Here is a 17839-nt window from a genome sequence, read left to right on the forward strand (position 1 = left end):
TAACTGCTCCAACAATCTCGGATAAATCCAGATGGGGGGGGGGTGCATAAACAACATAATAATCCGGGGCTCAATCGTCGGAGTTGCAAAGATTTTAGGATTAATGAAACCGACAGTTGAATGTGTAGGATTAGAGTCTATTTACGGGATAAACCCATCTTGCTTTAAACAACAGGAAAGAAGCAAAATCTGTTTGCCCGGCGGCTATTTAACTGCATGAGTCACAGATTTCCTGAAATGTTAAAGGGAATGTAATTCATGTTGCTGAATGGGATTTGGGTCGGGGTGACGGGGAGAGAATAGAGTGACACCGGACACAGACAAGGTTGGAATGGTAGGGTTTCTAGGAATATAATGACCATATGGTGCAAGGATATACTAGCATTATAAAGAGCTCCAGCTGTTTGATGAACTTCAACTTTGGGTACATCTGGGAGTTGTAGTTAAGCGTCGGGCAGAGAGGGTTAGTTAAATACAGGGCCATCGTTAGGGCCGGCATGGCTCGGGGGAATCAGATTTGCAATTGGACCTATTGCCACTGTTTCACTACAACTCCCAGCAGCCCCTGAGAGCTTTCCCTGGTTTAAATTGTATTTGTATAGATTACTGCACACAGGGTCGGACTTGATGGGGGGGAGGTTTGCAGGGCCTACTGGGGCTGCTGCCTCAGGAGCCCCTGCACCCCCAAGGGCCCCCACTACCCATCCAACCCGCTCCCCAGAGCGTGCATAATTTAAACTTACCTTCAGCACATCAGGGGGAGGGAGACTGGTGGCTCTGGGGAGTACCCGGCCAGCGGTGCCCACCATTTCTTTCCCGGTTCCCCGTCGGCCTAGTCAGACACTTTTATGAAGGTACTGGTGTCAAAATGTGCTCCTTGTACTTCTGTATAGTTGCGCTCGGTGCTGCTCAGTCCTTCCTGCTTTCCATTTCGAATCAGGTGCTGTTGTGCCTATGAAGCAGGGGAACCCTGGAGCAGGGCAGTATTTAGGTCCGATGCCACCCTATGTACTGGCCCCTAAATACACCCCTTCAGATGCAAAAGGGACGTCACTTCACTGCTTAAGGTCACCCTGTACCCCCCTAAAGCTGCCATCCTAGGCACAGGGCCTCTGGTGCTTATAATATATATTTATATATATATATATATACTGGAAATGTCAGGCAGACTTTGGTGCAACTGCACCCGATTAGCAACAAATGCACGCGCAATTGAATCCATTTTGGCAAATCAGACGCAGTTGAATCAGGGGCAGCACAGATGCTTCAAGCACTGGCCGCAATAACACTTGCATTGTGGGAAAAAAAACATGGCAACTGTGCTCGATATTGCACTTGGCTCACTGAGTCTGCAGACATTAATGACTGAGTCCTATTGGCTTCTCTTGTTTTGCTTTAATCGTATCAAGTAACATATTGCTTGTGTTTTGAGCTGTAAAAAGAAAGGTTGCCCATCCCCAGCGTGGCCCAGATACAGCTAGCTGTGGCAACGTGAGAGCTACAATTGCAGGCTTAATTGACAGGTTCTGTGGGTATGTAGTGGCACCACAGCCTATATCCCTGGGAGAATACTTTAAGCCATGGCTAATTACACCTTGGGCCTCTCCACCCTGGACCTACCCAGTCTAACTCGGTGCCGCCACCTTTGGAATCCCTAATTTAGGACTCTCTTTAATGTTAGGACCATGGAGGCGTATGGGGAAGTCTCTCAGATGTTGGCTGCATAGCAATGTGGTGCTCTCATTCTGCAAGGAAATAGCCTCCTCCTCAGAGACAAGAAAAATGGCGCCTTATGGCTAATGCCACACATGCTGCTTCCTCCAGTGCCAGAGGAGAACCCGCCATAATGCACCATGACTGCCAATCGAGTATATAGCCACTTTAAAGGGAAACAATACCCCTAAACAATTCAGGTTTCTCTAAAAAATATATTAGCTCAAAACATAAATAACATAAATAAACCATTTTCATAAAAATATACTTTATTAGTATGTGCCATTGGGTAATCCTAAATAGAAAATTGCCATTTTAAGTACTAAGGGCCGCCTCCTGGGATCATAGGATTCACAGGGCACACAAACAAGCCAAGGCACACATACATGCTAGGCCCCATCGGCCAATGAATGGGCAGAGTTCTGCCTTTTGCTCCCACACTACTTCCTTTTACAGTTAGAGCTGCATCACTTCCCGTCAGCTGATCTCTGAGGGAGTACTCAGCCCATCACTAAATGGCGGCTCAAGGGAAAGGATATAAAAGGGCAATATTTACTGATATATATATTCCAGTTTGGTGAGATTATTTAACAGGTCACTTAATATGATATATCTGTTGGTCAAATATTAATTCTGGGGGTATAGTTTTCCTTTAATATAATAACAGTGTTGTACCATAACAGCCACAGGCCAAAAGTGAGCGATACCTTTTATTCTCTCATTTAGTATAAAATAAGAACTTTTGGGCCAATTAAGGTACTTTTTTGGGCATGAAGAGATTCCTTAAATTGCTCCAAATGCTCTCATTGAATAATCTACTAAATTAGCCAATAAGAGGTATCACTTACCCTTTAACATACGTCCTATATGTTATAATAATAATAGAAGCAGTTTCCTTCCCCCTTGCTAGCAATATCCCCTGTTTGCCTTATGCCTACGTATTATGGCAGAACGACTATCCCATTGAAGCAAATATGCAATTCAGTTCAGTGTATGAAACCACCATTTATTTATTTTTTTTTTTACCAGCGTCGTGGTGTCCGAAATGATTTGGTAGGATATTACTTTCCCTCATACGACGCACAAAATAGTAAATGTCTTTATTTTAGGAAACGCCAGAGGAAGGGAGGAAGCAAATTGCTGGCGGCCCATGAATAAAATCAAGGCGTAATTACAGCGGCTGCAGGTGGTTCTGTATCCTGATTTCCATGCCTGTCAGGCTGATTGAGAGAGGATGAAAGTGAAACTGATGGTATCTTATGAGCCAATTCACACGGACAGTTTGCAACGTGATATTTGTTTTACAAAGGGGGAGGGGGGGGGAGAAAGGGGCAGAAAAATATCCTGAGAAAGAGGAGTGATATTTTGAGGACTTTTGCTTTACATTTAAATGTATTTCTGTTTAATGTTTTCTGTTGTCACTGGAATATATCACATTCCTCAGTATATTTATATATGTGGCCCTGGGATTTTCTATGCAGAAATGACCAACCAATCAGGAGGCTGAGTGAACACTTGCAGAGGAGGCCAGGACATCAATGTGCTGCTTTATTAGCTCGAGTGGTTACCCTCCTCTAGGGGTTGGCACTTTTTTGCTATTAGTGTGGCCTTTAGGTTGGGTTGGGGAGTGTCGTCACTTTGAGGCAGGGAAATAGGTGGGCTAGGCAGGGGAATGGGCAAACGCGGCAGGGGAACGGGCAAACGCGGCAGGGGAACGGGCAAACGCGGCAGGGGAACGGGCAAACGCGGCAGGGGAACGGGCAAATGCGGCAGGGGAACGGGCAAATGCGGCAGGGGAATAGGCTGGCTAGGCAGGGGATTGGGCAAATGCGGCAGGGGAATGGGCAAATGCGGCAGGGGAAATAGGCAGAGAGTTGGGGAATACCAAGCAGGGCAGGGGATGGCCTCTAAATAAAAGGAGATGATCTGCAGTGGAAAGAGTCAGGGAAGAAAGGGATTATAGGTTGGGTTGCCACCCATACAAATTTACCAGTATTTATACTGCCAGTACACTTGTAATACAGGTATGGGATCCCTTATCCGGAAACCCATTATCTAGAAAGCTCCGAATTACAGAAAAACTGTCTCCCTTAGACATTTTAATCAAATAATTCAGAATTTTAAAACTGATTTCCTTTTCTCTGTAATAATAAAAACAGTACCTGTACTTGATCCCAACTAAGATATAATTACCCCTTATTGGGGGCAGAACAGCCCTATTGGGTTTATTTAATAGTTAAATGATTCCCTTTTCTCTGTAATAATAAAACAGTACCTGTACTTGATCCCAACTAAGATATAATTACCCCTTATTGGGGGCAGAACAGCCCTATTGGGTTTATTTAATAGTTAAATGATTCCTTTTTCTCTGTAATAATAAAACAGTACCTGTACTTGATCCCAACTAAGATATAATTACCCCTTATTGGGGGCAGAACAGCCCTATTGGGTTTATTTAATGGTTAAATGATTCCCTTTTCTCTGTAATAATAAAACAGTACCTGTACTTGATCCCAACTAAGATATAATTACCCCTTACTGGGGACAAAACAATCCTATCGGTTTAATTAATGGTTTATTGATTTTTTAGTAGACTTAAGGTATGGAGATCCAAATTAAGGAAAGACCCCTTATCCAAAATACCCTTCGTCCCCAGCAGTCTGGATAATGGGTCCTATACCTGTACTGGCACAAGCCCTAGCTGGGTGGCAACCGTACCCTCCTCCCTTGTCCTCTACCACCACTGTGGCCCCTTCCAACCCCAAAGCCCTAGCCACACATCCAGGTCTGGAATGGAAGTCAAAATATCCCCTGGCATTGCAAGTACACAGGGACACAATCAGCCCCCCAGCAGCCCAATAAATAGTGAGTGTCAATGGCATCTCACCCCAGCCCCTCTGGCATTTGCCAGAACCCACAGATTGCCAGTCCGGGCCTGCACATGTTCACCCTTGTGCACCCAGAGAAGCCACCTAAAACCTCATTTATGAACATGGTGCATGGTGTAAATTGAAGTTTTTGAACATAAATCTCCGTTTTTACCACAATGCAGAGATTCCCCCAGCATGTAAGAGAATGCTTGTGCTCCGACAGTGCTAATAACGTGGGGACAGTTGTGTTTTTGTCTTCAGATTCATGCAGTCATGTTCCATAGAATTCAATGGAGGCAGCAGTGACGCACAGCAACACAGCGATGCCGGCAATACGTGCCGAGCCTGGGAAAAAAACATGCATTTTACATGCAATTATTGTCGCTGGATTTAGAAAACACCTGTATGCAGCAAGCTTTATGCATAATGTATCAGGCAATCAGAAGCAGAGCAATCTCTGTCTCTTACTGTGCTTTGGTGTTGCCTGTTAGTGTGCTCTCTACAACATACCCAGTGTCACTTTATATCAGCGCTGCCCTACTGTATTCATGTAGTCACTCATTGCCTGATGTATCTATGCAAGTGTTTACTAACTAAAGGCATCTGTGATGTAAATGCTGTAATGTATATGGGAATTCCTTTATTTATCTGGCTGATAATATAGGTGATAATATCCCCTATATAGTAAATCACTAGGGACTTCCATGACTATATAAAGACACAAGGCCACAGGCTTTTATAAAGGTCATGGAAATCCATGGTGGCTTCTTCTATCCTCATATATTAAAGTAGAGAGTACATTATTTATAATACACACATTTCAGTAAATGCTTAGTGACATCAGTAAGTAATGTTAATAACTGCTGACATCACTCAGCACAATGTATATGAATGCTTTACAGGTTGTTCCTGCCTATTATAAAGATTATAGACTTGGTTGGAAGCAGCATGATGTAAAGTTGATTGTGTAGGTAGGGTGTTATGGGAATAGCTTTGATAGGTAGGGTGCTGCTCTGCAAATGGTTTTATGCGTAGGGTGCTGCTCCTGATGATCCTGTAGGCAGGGTGCTAACTGGAAATGGTTTGATTAGTAGGGTGCTGCTCTGGGAGTGGTTTGATAGGTAGGGTGCTGCTCTGGAAAACGATTGATAGGCAGGGTGCTGCACTGGAAAAGGATTGATAGGCAGGGTGCTGATCTGGAAATGGTTTGATTAGTAGGGTGCTGCTGTACGAATGCCTTTGAGCGGTAGCTTGCTTCTCTGATAAAGATTTTGATTAGTAGGGTGCTACTCTGGGAGTGGTTTGATAGGCAGGGTGCTGCTCTGGGAGTGGATTGATTAGTATGGTGCTGCTCTGGAAATGGTTTGATAAGAAAGGTCTTTCTCTCTGAATGGCTGAGATCTTGGAAAAGACTAACTGACTTCAGTTGAGGTCAGGGTGCTGCTCTGGAAAGGGATTGACAGATAGGGTGCTGCTCGGAGTGGTTTGATAGGTAGGGTGCTGCTCTGGAAAATAATTGATAGGTAGGGTGATGCCCTAGAAAATAATTGATAGGTAGGGTGATGCTGTGGGAGTGGATTGATAGGAAAGGTCTCTCTGAATGATTGAGACCTCGGAAAAGATTAATTGACCTCAGTTGAGGTCATTGAGCTCAGTTTGGATAGGGTCTGGAAATCAGCTTTGTGATGCAAGGTGGGCCATGTGTAGGAGAGCACCCCAAACATTTTTGAAAATCTTGATGCAAAGAGTAGATGTTGTTCTTGAATTTACGGTTAGGTCGTTGAGTCTTGGGTCAAGTGGAGATGGCTGGAGAACTGCTGGGCAACTCTGCACAACATGGAGCATTTTATTCAAAGACATAATAGCTACAGGGACTTGTTACTGGTTATTTCACATAGATCTTTAGACAGAATATGGTTGATGCATTGGAACACTGTTTGACGAACATATATTACTGGCGGGGTCCATAACTACAGTACCTCATTTTAGAAAATTAACATGGCAACTCCCTCTCATTTCTTTGATACCATTACATACCAAAGGTATTATGTCCTTGTGGCTTTTTGCTTAGTTAGGGTGAGGACAAATGGATCTACTTAGTAGCAGTTGTCACAGCTACTAAATGCCAGAAAATACCCTGCCATAGACAATACTTAGAATTTCCTCTGCTAAAACAGACAATTATCAGTAAATAATCAGCATTGTCTATTTTAGTAGCCGTGAAAAGTAGCTGCTACTAGTAGCTCAGTGTGTCTTCACCCTAAGGGTGCCACTTATCTTCCATTTATGTTTATTTGATGTACAGTATGGGAAGATAACATGGACACTGTACTTACAGTATGTCCTTGATACAGAGCAGATCAGTGAACAGCTCATTTATTGTGCCAAATGAAATGGATACAAAGAAGTCAAAGAGAAAACCAGAGAAGTGCGAGAGAGAGAAAGGAGATAGACAGATGCGAGTAGGATAATCAGAGACAAACCCCACTGGAGCCAACTCAGTGACAAAGCAGTGCCATGTACAGAGGCAGAGAATCATATGGGTCGGGGCAGGCACGGACAGATACGGACAAGCTCCATGACCGACATGGGCACCAATGGGAGAACAATCACTTGAGTTTAAAGGGATATTTGTTCTTTTGTGTATTACTTAGTGATCATAGTAAACTATCCAGGGCCTTTGCAACTGTATCTGTCCAGGGTTCCTGCAGTCTTCCCTCTATATTTAGGTTTGTATTTGTCCAATGGATTTTCCCCCTGCTTTGTATGCTCTAAAGGTGGCCATACACGAGGCGATTTCACTCGTTGTGCGATGAACGATTATATCGACAAACGATCGTATGGCGATCGAGTTCCCATACGATATGCCATCCACGGGCAACGATAATTCGGGAAAGATTTCGTCGCATCATTATCGTAAAATACGTACGATCGTACATCTACGTACGATCGAATGTCGTTGACTTCCGCTGCTGGCAATCGTGACATGCGCAGAGAACAATCGTTGAAAGACAAATGTCTGACACTCACACCAACTGGCAGATTTTATCGTTAAACGACCAAAATTTTTAAACCTGGCCGATTGATTTTGGGGACGATAATGTCGGCTCGTTTAGTGGGCCGACGATCGTTCGTACACCACCAACTATACGATAACTTAACGATAGCATCGGATCGTTCGGGAATCGGTCGTTTGTAAGTAAAAAATCGGTCCGTGTATGGCCACCTTAACTGTGATTTAAGTCTTGTCTAAACTGCCATTGTCTCCGGCTGGCTTGGCACTTGCTGTAGCCCTCCTACTGTGTAACCGTGCCCAAGATGCCAGCAGAGCACAGGGCTAGTGCCACAGTGTGACTAGCCAATAAAACTATGCCAGCATAGGAATTTGTTTACCTACATTGCATGTTTCTAGCATGATCTAAACCACAATAAATACCTTAATTATATCCGGATTCTGTCCCTTTTGTGCAATTTGTAATTCTCTGAAACAGCCATATTGGTAAAACCACCAACATCCAATGTTGTTTCCATGCAGGGAATAAATCACAAGACAGCGGCATTGCAGAAATGGAAGAGCTTCCCGTCCCCCACAACATCAAAATCAGCAACATCACATGTGACTCCTTCAAGATCTCCTGGGACATGGATCCCAAATCCAAGGACCGGATCACCCACTACTTTATTGATCTGAACAAAAAAGAGAACAAGAATTCCAACAAGTTTAAACATAAGGTAAGGGGCTTCTGCTATATATATTATAACCCCATTGCCCTCACTTTCAGTGAATATATATATGTTTGGTCTAATTAAATGTAAGATAAAAATATGTACAGGCTTAACATTGCCATGGAAGCAACCTTCATCCTGACACAGGCATGTACATGTGTTGCCACATGGTTCTAGAACAGAGAACCCCAACCTTTTTACCTATAAGCCACATTCAAATGTAAAAAGAGTTGGGGAGCAACAAAGCATTTTAAAAAACCAGTCCTGGGGTGACATATGGGCTGTGATTGACTTTTTGGTAGCCCCTATGTGAACTGGCAGCCTATAGGAGGTTCTGTTTGTCAGTACATCTGGTTTTTATGCAAGCAAAACATGCCTTCAAGCCAGAAATTCAAAAATGGGCACCTGCTTTGAGGCCACTGAGCAACCTCCAAGGGGTTGGTGAGCAACATGTTGACCCCGAGCCACTGAGAGCAACCTCCAAGGGGTTGAAGAGCAGCATGTTGCCCCCGAGCCACTGAGAGCAACCTCCAAGGGGTTGAAGAGCAGCATGTTGCCCCCGAGCCACTGAGAGCAACCTCCAAGGGGTTGAAGAGCAGCACGTTGCCCCCGAGCCACTGGTTGAGCCACTGAGAGCAACCTCCAAGGGGTTGAAGAGCAACATGTTGCCCCCAAGCGACTGGTTGGGCCACTGAGAGCAACCTCCAAGGGGTTGGTGAGCAACATGTTGCCCCTGAGCCACTGGTTGGGGATCACTTTTCTGGGAGCTCAAGACCTAATGCTTACTCACCCCAGTACCCTCCATCATAGCATGCAGTGAAGTCATTTGAAACCTGGAGTAGTTAGCAATCAGTTTGTAGTTGGAAATGCTAAATAGTAAAGCAACATGGGACAACCTGGTATATGGTGGAGGCTTTTAGGCTACAGATTCAACTGAACCCTAGCACATGGCTAAACGCCAGCCAAACTTTTGGTCAATGAACCACTGACTAACCAGGTTTTTCACATGCGGTTTTTTGTTTATTGTGGGTGTCTATTTATGAGTATCACTATAACTAGTGAGATTCTGTAATGTATGTCACCTTGTTTATGCGTTTATTTCTCACCACTTGGATTTAGAAGGAGAGTGTGTGTGTGTGTGAAGTGGAAGACGTTCTAGGTGGAGATGCATCTGTGTTATTAGGTTTTGGGTGGAGAGGTTGAAGAAGAAATGGTTTCCTGTGAGAACTTTCCTTTAAAAGGTTAAGATCTGGAAGTGACTGCGGTATTATTGATCATGAAATCTGAAAGAACTTTAGTAAATGGATAAAGTGAAGGACAGACAATAGGTACATGTACAATGCTGAGGGCACTGGGGTCAAAACATGTGCACCAACACTCTGCAATGGAAAAGATCATGGACTTCAACCCTACTTTATAAACAGCAAAGCAGTGCTGTCCAGCTGGAGACCCATGAGTTGGATGTGGCCCCCCCAGTCTGTTCAAGTGCTCTATAGACTTTGTGTAGAACTCATTGCTGGGCTCTCAGGACAGTAATTATACAAATTTAGCACAATGCCTGTGGGTTTTGTTGTCGACACAGTGATGTTTGTACATTTCTGGATTTTGGAAGTTTTGCATTACGGTATCATTTTACTTTACTGGGCCCATGCTAACACCCATTACCCAGTAATCCCATAATCCTTGAAAGAACTACCATAGAGGCACACATGCAGTATACGCTGGGATATTAGCTTCATCCCTAGACAAAAGGACAGGAAAGGTACTGAAATAACCAACAAAGTATGTAAGGGCTGCTCCTTGTATGTATATGGGCAGATGTAAAATTAAACGTAAGACACTTGGGAATATGGCTATTTTTAGTGTTGGAGGCATAGCTGGGATGCAGACAGTGATGAATAGGTGGCATAGTTCTGCAGTATACCGGAATCAAGAGAATGCATTTGTGTGTGTAAAGGATTGGTATGTAATGTTAATGAGTTTATTGGCAGTACTTCTGATTTATTAGGACTGCGACACTGGATAAACATAAAAACAATCTGAACTGGGATATACATTTATATAGTAACTTCCATTTTGCCTGAAAGAGAATTTGGCATCATTGTACAATGCAAGACAATCCATGTTTAGAAGAGGTATAGCCCCTTCCGAGAAGCTATTATTCCCCCACTTCTACTATAGGCACCATCTCTCCCTACTATACCTGCTATCCCACAGCCCCAGTCCCTTCCCAGGGGCTATTATCCCCCCACTGCTACTATAGGCACCATCTCTCCCTACTATACCTGCTATCCCACAGCCCCAGTCCCTTCCCAGAGGCTATTATCCCCCCACTGCTACTATAGGCACCATCTCTCCCTACTATACCTGCTATCCCACAGCCCCAGTCCCTTCCCAGAGGCTATTATCCCCCCACTACTACTATAGGCACCATCTCTCCCTACTATACCTGCTATCCCACAGCCCCAGTCCCTTCCCAGAGGCTATTATCCCCCCACTGCTACTATAGGCACCATCTCTCCCTACTATACCTGCTATCCCACAGCCCCAGTCCCTTCCCAGAGGCTATTATCCCCCCACTACTACTATAGGCACCATCTCTCCCTACTATACCTGCTATCCCACAGCCCCAGTCCCTTCCCAGAGGCTATTATCCCACTGCTACTATAGGCACCATCTCTCCCTACTATACCTGCTATCCCACAGCCCCAGTCCCTTCCCAGAGGCTATTATCCCACTGCTACTTTAGGCACCATCTCTCCCTACTATACCTGCTATCCCACAGCCCCAGTCCCTTCCCAGAGGCTATTATCCCACTGCTACTATAGGCACCATCTCTCCCTACTATACCTGCTATCCCACAGCCCCAGTCCCTTCCCAGAGGCTATTATCCCCCCACTGCTACTATAGGCACCATCTCTCCCTACTATACCTGCTATCCCACAGCCACAGTCCCTTCCCAGAGGCTATTATCCCCCCACTGCTACTATAGGCATCATCTCTCCCTACTATACCTGCTATCCCACAGCCCCAGTCCCTTCCCAGAGGCTATTATCCCCCCACTGCTACTATAGGCACCATCTCTCCCTACTATACCTGCTATCCCACAGCCCCAGTCCCTTCCCAGAGGCTATTATCCCATTGCTACTATAGGCACCATCTCTCCCTACTATACCTGCTATCCCACAGCCCCAGTCCCTTCCCAGAGGCTATTATCCCCCCACTGCTACTACAGGCACCATCTCTCCCTACTATACCTGCTATCCCACAGCCCCAGTCCCTTCCCAGAGGCTATTATCCCCCCACTGCTACTATAGGCACCATCTCTCCCTACTATACCTGCTATCCCACAGCCCCAGTCCCTTCCCAGAGGCTATTATCCCCCCACTGCTACTATAGGCACCATCTCTCCCTACTATACCTGCTATCCCACAGCCCCAGTCCCTTCCCAGAGGCTATTATCCCCCCACTGCTACTATAGGCACCATCTCTCCCTACTATACCTGCTATCCCACAGCCCCAGTCCCTTCCCAGAGGCTATTATCCCCCCACTGCTACTATAGGCACCATCTCTCCCTACTATACCTGCTATCCCACAGACAACAGCTAAGACTTTTTTTAATCTTGCCACTTTACTACAATAACTGCAGCTCTTGGAAAAACCAATTAAAATAAAATGGCTTCCTGTCCGCAAGAGCTAAAATGGTTGTGTAGCAGAATCAGGAGTCAGCTTTTAGCTGTCGTGATCGATCACCCGGAGCCTGCCGGCAATAAAAAAAAAGGACCTGCTATTTTTTTTCTTTAACTTGTTTTTTTTACAAACAAAGCAAATTCTCTCTCTCCCATCACCTGAGTTAATGGATGCAGGGACTCTTTCCACAACACCATTGCGCTGTATGCAGAATAGAAAGCACATTTTGTTCTCTATCTGGCATTTATGGTATCTCTCTGTACAGGCTATGAATGAATAGAGAAAAGCATTGCTCCTGATAAAAGGACCATTTACCTCCCTGTTAGGCTGCTGGGCCTGTATGTTAGTGCCTTCTTCCTTCTGACTGCTTATTATAGGATTATAACACAATAGCAGGCCCATGGGAAGTGACAAGAATACCTTTGGTCTTCCAGCCATTCATTGGCTGCTTAGGCAAGACTCAGACCCATGTTCTAGTTATGTCAGATAGGGATTTCCCAGTGACCATTGCTACAGTTTTTATAGTGTTCCTTCAATGATGCCTTCGACCCATATATTCTATGGGATAAATCCTAGTTAATAGCCGTCATTTAAAGAGACAGTCTAATGGCCAGTTTGGGCTTTTATAAAATGTCTTTTTGGCTAAAATAAGGGGACTCCCATCATTCCAATGGTACTGCCTAGTAAAATCAAGCCACCATTCTACTTTATGTATTACAATTCGGGCAGTAGACAATGTTTCAAAGTACAGGTATAGGACCTGTTATTCAGAATGCTTGGGGCCAAGGGTATTCCAGATAAGGGGTCTTTTCATAATTTGGATCTCCATACCTTAAGTCTACTAAGAAATCAATAAAACAATAATTAAACCCAATAGGGTTATTTTGCATCCAATAAGGAATAATTATATCTTAGTTGGGATCAAGTACAGGTACTGTTTTATTATTACAGAGAAAAGGGAATCATTTAACCCTGTATAAACCCAATAGGGCTGTTCTGCCCCAATAAGGGGTAATTATATCTTAGTTGGGATCAAGTACAGGTACTGTTTTATTATTACAGAGAAAAGGGAATCATTTAACCCTGTATAAACCCAATAGGGCTGTTCTGCCCCCAATAAGGGGTAATTATATCTTAGTTGGGATCAAGTACAGGTACTGTTTTATTATTACAGAGATAAAGGAAATCAATTTTCAAAATCTGAATTATTTGATTAAAATGGAGTCTATGGGAGCCAGGCTTTCTGTAATTTGGAGCTTTCTGGATATCATGTTTCCGGATAAGGGATCCCATACCTGTATAGATTATGGGTGTAGTTTAATATGTTCTTGCCAGAGCAATCATGTCTGCTTCCATTCATACGATTAACACAATTAAGGTAAATAAAGCTCACTGGGCAGAATGATCTATATTAATATATTTTGCTTTTTGACACCGACCCTTTACTAGCCACTCCATTGAGGTATTTATAAATAAAGAAGTCCCTGCCTTTTTGCCTCTGGCCCTTATTAGTAAGGGCGCGGAGCGTGACACTGGTTCTCAGCCAATGGGGTTGCAGGACAGGCAGTCAATCAAGCGAGGTGTAAGTACATGCTCCCAAATAGGATGCTATTCATACAGAGAAACTTGTGGGGGCGGTGGATCTGTTCACACGAGGCGTCTGGTAGCCGGGAATCCTCCCTCAGCCAAGGACTTCCCTCGCCCTAAGGACGGCATCCGATCTGTACAAGGGCAATTATAGATTATAAAACAACATCACACAGGTGATTTACAAGGCTAATAATAATAATAATGAGGATTTCAGCCCTCGGGCATGCTGGGAGTTTATATGCAACTCTCATCTGACTGATGATTTCATCTTTACCCTGATGCCAGGTATCCCAAGATGCACCTGTCTGCCTTTTTTATCTATTATCTAGAACTGGCTTTTTTAATCCTTTTTTTTCTTTTAAGTGCCAGGTTCTTTTGATCTGCCTGCTGTGTGCGCAATACAGAGGCACATAGATCAAAAGGAAACCCAGAAATATAGGTGGCACTTCAAGTCTAAAGGGACGCAATAGGGCCCCATGTAACAAAGCGGTGCAACTTGAGCAAGAAAACGCTATTAGTTTAACGCTGTGCCCTTAATGCATCATTTTTTTCTAAGAAATCCAGTGTAATTAAACCCTGTAGAGCAGATAGATTTGCAAAAGTATAGCCAATGGTATTTTATCTGGTGCAAGTGGCCCCCGTTATGTAGGGGATGGTATTAGGGAAAGACATGGGTAATACTCGTGGGCTACGGCCTAGGCACATAGTGGCACCTACAGGGACAGACCTTGACTTCTCAGACGAATTGATCATAAGCTTCCTTGTTGTCTCCCATAGTCCTCCTTTTGTGTTATACCAACACAAGACGTTTGAAGAGGTGCGGCATGACATTAGTGTAAATGTGGCCAACAACCCCCATTAGTACATTAATTATAGTGTATAAGCCAATACCACGGTGATGTTGCCCATAGCAGCAAATCAGATCTCTGCTTTTGTTTTCTTACTTGTAGGTGTGTGCTGGAGTGAATTTAGCTAAAAAACATTGTTTGTTTGTCTTTAAATGTTAATTTTACTGGCCAGTAATTTAGTATTTCAGTATTTAATTCATTAATTCAGTATTTGTCATTTGTGGAAATAGCTATGTGTATAATCTGTATATATATGTGGTATATATGTTTTAAAAGTGGAAACTTTGCAACAGTATTGGCTTTGGGCAGGGTTGCCAGGTTGGGGGGGTTTTCCCGCCAAATTGGGCTACTAATTTAAAGCCTAGGTACAAAACAAAGCAAAAATAGAGACTGCATTCAAGGGACAAACCCCACCAAGGGACAAACCCCACCAAGGGACAAACCCCACCAAGGGGCAAACCCCACCAAGGGGCAAACCCCACCAAGGGGCAAACCCCACCAAGGGGCAAACCCCACCAAGGGACAAACCCCACCAAGGGACAAACCCACGATTTTGGAGCCTTGGCGGGTTTGTAGTTTGGAAACTAGCCAAAGTTTTTTTCCCTCTGACATGCCTATCCCAGTGCATGCTGGGTAATGTAGTTTGTATCTTACAATTAGCCTACAGCTAAGATTAATATAAAACTACAATACCCAGCATGCAATTGGACAGTATAGACAGAAGCTCCCCTTTCTATTCCTCTTTGCTGAACCTGAAGCAGCAAAACTACTATAACCTGCAGGGACTGGGCACAGAGGGCAGGGAAACATCAGTCATCACAGTAACTGGGTAGTGATTATACACTTTAAAAAGGCAGGTTTTCCCATATATATTTATTTTTTAGAATTTTTTTTCATTGTGCATATTGGGCTATTTTTGGGCTACTTTCAAAGTGGCTTTTGGCTAGTTATGGGCTATTTTAGAAATGACTTTGCCTGGTTTGAAAAAATAAATCTGGCAACCCTGGCTTTGGGTAACAAACCGAGGCCTATTTGTTTGAAACATGTGCCTCAGCTGTGCTGGGAGTTGGTTTTAAATGGTGCTGAAACAACTGCTACTGAAAGCCATGTTTGCCACAAGTGTATACAGAAGCGTGTGTATAAAACTACTTTGTTTCTATACAGAACATTGCAATTGCTTGTATAAAGTAAAGTTTCATTGAGTACTTACCTGGAGCCCTCAGAGAAGCCACTTCCATAAGGGGTGGGCAGCCTCTCTGAATGAATATTTATAGAGTAGATACCGACCACCTGGGGGCAGCATAGAGCAGGTTGGAGGCTATAAAAGCTGCAGACTGGACTCTTCTGGGAGTTTGTGTTTAGTCTTTGTAAGAGGCAGTTCAAGAGCTGTATGATTGTAGGGTTACTATTGTCCCCCTGCTGGTGAAAAGTGTGTATTGCATCTTTGCAAATACATTGTGTATATGCCCCATAGTGCCATACATGAGGGAACTGTCTGTTGGATGCAAAGCATAGAGAATACTAATAGCAGCATCCTGTCCATAGACTGTAAAAAGCCTTTTGGCCAGATGCGGACCTCCAAGGGATTATTTTTAGGCATTTGTGGCCAAGATATCCATAGACCTCTTTATATGACATCATTTGTGTTATAATAATTCAGCTTCCAAAAATGTGAAAGGGGTAATATGTCCTGAAAAATGCCTATAATGCACTGAAGGGATCACTGACAAAGATGGGGGTCAGTGCCAAAAACATGTGCAAAGAGACAAGGTTTTGGCACTTGGCCTCTTCCGCCATTGGTTGTGCCCAAAGGCACAGATCTAGGTCTGTAACAAACTGTCACCCACGTGGTCTCACTAATGTAACATCTCAACCTGCCCCTAATATGCCCAAACCACACCTACATGACACTCTGGGCACCCTGATTGAACAGGAATTTGTTTCACCCCCAGGAGCCAGCCCTGCACTGTAGTTCTGTATTGATTGGGAGGTGGTGGAGCAGGGTCGGACTGGGCCGCCAGGACACCAAGAAATAACCCGGTGGGCCCCCGTGGCCCAGACCCGACCCTTGCCGGTGCTCCCACAGCCAATGAGGTTTCACCCCTGACGCGTTAAATTTACACATGATCTGGGTAGGACGTCGGGCAGGGGGTTAGGAGAGCTCAGAGGGTGCGCCTGCGTGGGGTTAGTGGGTACAGTGTGGGCCCCTAGGGGGTGCAGGGGACGCAGCCGGCGAGAGCACCTGCAGGGCCCCCAGTCCGACCCTGTGGGGGGGGGGGGGGGTGGGTGGTATTTTGTCTAGAGTCCTGCTTTGGAATGGGTACCTGCAGAATACCCACAAAATGGTTGGGTTGCTGGAAGAAGGACCCCCATTCCCTGAACATGCAGGCATACCCTGCCTGGGTACCCGGGCCCATTGAAGGCTCACATTCCCCCCTACCTCCCAAAGTTAAAAGTAATTTTTTCCCCCTGACCTGGTTGATCTGCCTTCGAAGTAACATCCCTTTCACCCACTTTAATGGTTTGGGTAGTGTTGGTAGGGTTGGACAGTCATAGGGTTGCTAAGGTGGTCAGAGGATCCGGATGAGTTTTGAAGTAGCGGGTCTGGCTTAAGCGTAGGTCTGCCCAACTGGACCTGTACAGGACTCTAACCTGGGCAACCTCTAAAAGGCCCTGTAACTCGTGTGTCATTCCGACTCATAGGCTAGGGGGCGCCAAAGCCATTTATAACAAGGTTGCCTGTTTTTTTAACCCCCCACAAGGGGCAGAGTGTAACAAATGCCCCGGAGGCAATTACAAAGAGACTCGAGGAGACAATTCCTACAAATTTTAGATAATAATCTTATTAATGTTTTTTCCTTATGAAATAAGAGGTGGCTGTTTACAAACCATAGAAATCAATCCGATCTTGGCTCAGACTTTGTGTCCCTCTTTGTGCCGGAGTGTGTGCCAAGATGCCAGGGATAATAACACCGTGCCCATGTACCGCTCCTTACGCACATACCCTCCCCTCTGCTTCATTAGAACCCGCGTCCCCGACCAATCGCAGGGCTGGCGTAGGAGATGCTTTCCAAACAAATGGAGTAAACGAGCGCTTCTCGTGGCGTCTGACTAATAGTGACATGTGTACGGGGATGAGTAATGCTTTTCATATGATTTAATTCTCCCTGGGAAACAGTGGAAAATAAGGCATTTTTATTAAAAGTAAGATAAAACGCTAACATTCTCCTGCGATTTAATATCCAAGAATTTATCTTTTTCATTTGATACAGAGATAAACAAGGCAGGCCTATTTATTATTGCAATGTGCCAATCACCTCAGTATTAGAGATGGAAATGTGGCATCGCTTGGAGAAGCCTATCTGTGCCCAGCGGAGCATGGAATTATCCGGATATACTCT

The 17839-nt window shown here is 44.5% G+C and overlaps 1 protein-coding gene and 1 long non-coding RNA gene across 3 annotated transcripts in view; one reads left to right on the forward strand and one right to left on the reverse strand.

The window, feature by feature from the left end:
- Nucleotides 1-17839, forward strand: part of phyhipl (phytanoyl-CoA 2-hydroxylase interacting protein-like) — a 75462-nt gene that overhangs the window by 45927 nt on the left and 11696 nt on the right. For both annotated transcript variants that reach the window (NM_001078853.1, XM_012966732.2), the window contains exon 2: nt 8119-8315. In NM_001078853.1, the coding sequence (NP_001072321.1) occupies nt 8119-8315 (197 nt within the window). The remainder of the gene's footprint in view (nt 1-8118; nt 8316-17839) is intronic.
- LOC105948002 lies at nt 4379-15680 on the reverse strand. Its single transcript, XR_004223653.1, has 3 exons — nt 15649-15680; nt 8020-8270; nt 4379-4928 (listed from the first exon to the last, which is right to left on the reverse strand). It is a non-coding gene; the product is annotated as an uncharacterized LOC105948002 (long non-coding RNA).

Source organism: Xenopus tropicalis, chromosome 7, assembly GCF_000004195.4.
Source record: "Xenopus tropicalis strain Nigerian chromosome 7, UCB_Xtro_10.0, whole genome shotgun sequence".
Taxonomy (NCBI): Eukaryota; Metazoa; Chordata; class Amphibia; order Anura; family Pipidae; genus Xenopus; species Xenopus tropicalis.